Here is a 3,043-nt window from a genome sequence, read left to right on the forward strand (position 1 = left end):
CCCCCCCTCCAGGGGGGCACCCTCCCTTTCGGTGGAGTCTTTCCCCTTTCGGTGGCTGTGTCTCCAGGTATAGCTTTTTCGTTACAAATGGAACACGAGTGGGACTTGCAGGACTGTGCGTGGGAAGAGCGGGAGTGGCCAGTGGGGCCGGCGAGTCCTCAGAGCCAGTGTGGTGTACCGAGTGTGCGTTGGGTGCAGCAGTTCCCGACCAGCTACCTCGTGCACGACTTGTTCCGCACTCGGCCGACGCAGCAAAGCAACCTCAACCGCTCAGCCCAGACGCCCTACCAACCGTACGCCTACTGTAACCGACTCAACGCCGCCCTCTTCCGCAAGTGCTTCCCTCCCGACGTGCCGTCTGACACGAACTCACACATGACGGACTCACACATGACGGACTCACACATGACGGACTCACACATGACGGACTCACACATGACGGACTCACACATGACGGACTCGCACACGACGGAAGGGTCGGAGGAGGGGTCTCAGCACCTGTTGAAGTTGGGGGCCGGCTTCTGTCTGGAGCGGGGTTGTCGCCGGCGTGGCGTGTGCTTCCATCGCTTCGGGTTCCGCACCGTCGCGGGTCGACCGTGGTTATACGAGGCGGAAGCGGCGCGGTCGGCCGCGGAGACCCTGACGGACCTGGGCACGGTCCGGGACCGGAGCGGCGCGGTCGAGACGTTTCGAGCCGCGCCGCCGCCGCTAGGACTCGAACGCACGACCTCGCCGCCGCCTCCTGACTGGGCGGCCGTCTGGCTGCGCATCTTCAGCTTCTTCTCCGTTCACGACCTCGTCCAGAGTGCACGCTGGCTACCAACACTGCGCCACTCGCGCTTCCTTCACGTGAGCCAGGCGCACCGCTTCGTACCGCATTCGGAAGTCTTTGTGGCGACCCCCACGGGCTGGAGCACGGCCCTTCGAAGCGATGTGCTTATCCCCATCCTCGACATCCCACACCCCGTGGATCGAATCGCACTGGCGCTCTACTGGCACGACCAACTATGGGGCAACCAAAAGGGCCTTCTCTACGCGCTCTACCTCAAGAAGAAACTACCCGTCGGGAACACCCCGGCCCCGACCGGGGCCACCCCCCATGGGGCAGGCTTGGGGACCGGGCACTCCAGCGCTGAACTCAACTCACGGCCGATGACCACGACCGGTCCGGCCGCGGAGTGGCGTGCCGGCCCGCGTCTTGATGTCCAACACGTCGAGGTGCCGCGACTCGCATACCAGAAACAACGGCCCAAGACGCACAGGGGGCTGCGCGGCCCCCCCGCGGAGGCCGAGTCGTACTCACACACGACGGACTCACACACGACGGACTCACACACGACGGATTCACACACGACGGACGCACGCACGACAGAGCGTGTATTGCCGGAGACGTTGTGGGATGAGTACGACTTGATGGACGTGTCGGTGCCCGCGACCCTGTTGGGTGCCCGGGAGTTGGAAACGCGCGTGGAGCTCCCACCCGAGTGTGTAGCCGGTGCGGATCGCGTGGTGGTATGTTGTAAGGTCGGCGGCGGCGGCGGGCACTCTCTAGAGTTCGGGAGGTTCCTCTGCCTTACCGTCTCGTACCAGACGCTGCCAGTTGGACCAGACCCTAGACTCAACCGCCGCCTCTGGGATTCGAACGCGTGTCGACGGGTTCTAAGTCTCCTCCAGCGGGCAGCCCAACCTCCCTTACGCACCGCCCTCGCGCCGCTCCTAAAGAGCAAGCCGCTCCAACAGGAGGGGCCGCACCTCCTCGTGACCACGCCCGCCGCGCTGTGGCGTCTCGCCGCACGCAGCGACGCACACACCACGCATGCGCGCCACCCGCTCTGGCGCTCACATCCCGTCCCGCAAACGCTATACGTCCGCATCGGGGACGAGACGACGGGCCCCCTCCATCCGCCCTTCCATCCCAACTACTTCGCTGCCGCAGACATAGTCGCTCTAGATCTTACCGAAGAGCGGGAGAAACAGTCCGCTCTAAACGAGGACGACCGACTCCAGGACCAGGACCAGGACCAGAACACTGCTCCTGAGACCTCCCCTTTGCTGCGGCTGCTATTCAACTCGCGGCCCACCTGTCTACAGCTCCTCGAAAAGCTGCGCGAGTCCGGAGGTCTGGTCGTGAGCCCGACCGAGTGACTCGAGCGAGTCCATCCCGATTGACTGAGTGACTCGTGGGTGAGTCCGTCGTGTGTGGGTTTGTTGTGAGTGACCCGCGGGTCCGTCATGAACATGCCCGAAGTGAGGCTGCGTGGTCAAGGGTTGTGTAGCTCGTCTCGTGGGTCTTTTTGTTGAAACCGTGTACGTTTTGGTAGGTGCGCGATTTCCCGCGAGGCTGAATTAAATAATGCGTCGTTCAAGTGCTCGCCGGCGGCGGCGACTGGTGTGTGAGTTCAGCGTGCGCCCAGGCGAGCGAGCGACACATGAGTTCGCCGGACTCTCCTTCCACTGTCAACTGTCGTCGTCGTCGCTCATTTTCGTTTTCTGGAGTCGCCACGGGCCCTGGCTGTTGCCGCAGGTTTGCTACGACGTGAGTCTAGAGGACGCCGGCGGCGCAACAACTTGCGAACCAGACGCGGTCTGTGACGACCAAGGGCAAGACCCCAGACGGCAAGATTCCAAACGAGAACGCGACACGAAACGAGATTCTGACTGGAAACGAGAACGCGAAGATTCGAACCCGGGTCTCGTGGGTTTGGACCCGCCCGTAGGCTCGGCAACAAGTGGCTGTCACACGGTAAGTACGTCGGCACCATCGTTTGCAGTTTCGTTGCGCGAGTTGCCCAAGACGAAGACAATAACGGGGCCGTGGCGATTGTCAGTGCGAATGGCGACATCGTGGCGTGTCTCGCGCGGTGTGGGGACAATGCGGCGGTGGCGATGGCGATGGCGGCCGAGGCGACGATCCGTATCGATGCATGAACCTTTGTGTGGAGGTGTCACACCACCAGACTCACTCACAATGCGTTTTGCTCCGGGTGTTCGTGCACTCGTTTCCTCTGAAATCCTGCGCATGCTGCTCAAGGCTTTCGCGCTC

General features: G+C 62.9%; 1 protein-coding gene across 1 annotated transcript; it reads right to left on the reverse strand.

Annotated features, from left to right (window-relative positions):
* Positions 1 to 363: 363 nt before the first annotated feature.
* GNI_190490 (hypothetical protein) lies at positions 364 to 1,568 on the reverse strand (the record flags this gene model as incomplete). The annotated part of the gene is made up of 2 exons (XM_011135353.1): positions 364 to 521; positions 1,257 to 1,568. Coding segments are annotated over 2 exons (470 nt in total), but the record flags the coding sequence as incomplete, so codon positions are not given.
* Between the last annotated feature and the right edge of the window lie 1,475 nt (positions 1,569 to 3,043).

This window comes from Gregarina niphandrodes (genome assembly GCF_000223845.1).
Source record: "Gregarina niphandrodes unplaced genomic scaffold scaffold00081, whole genome shotgun sequence".
Lineage (NCBI taxonomy): Eukaryota > Apicomplexa > Conoidasida > Eugregarinorida > Gregarinidae > Gregarina > Gregarina niphandrodes.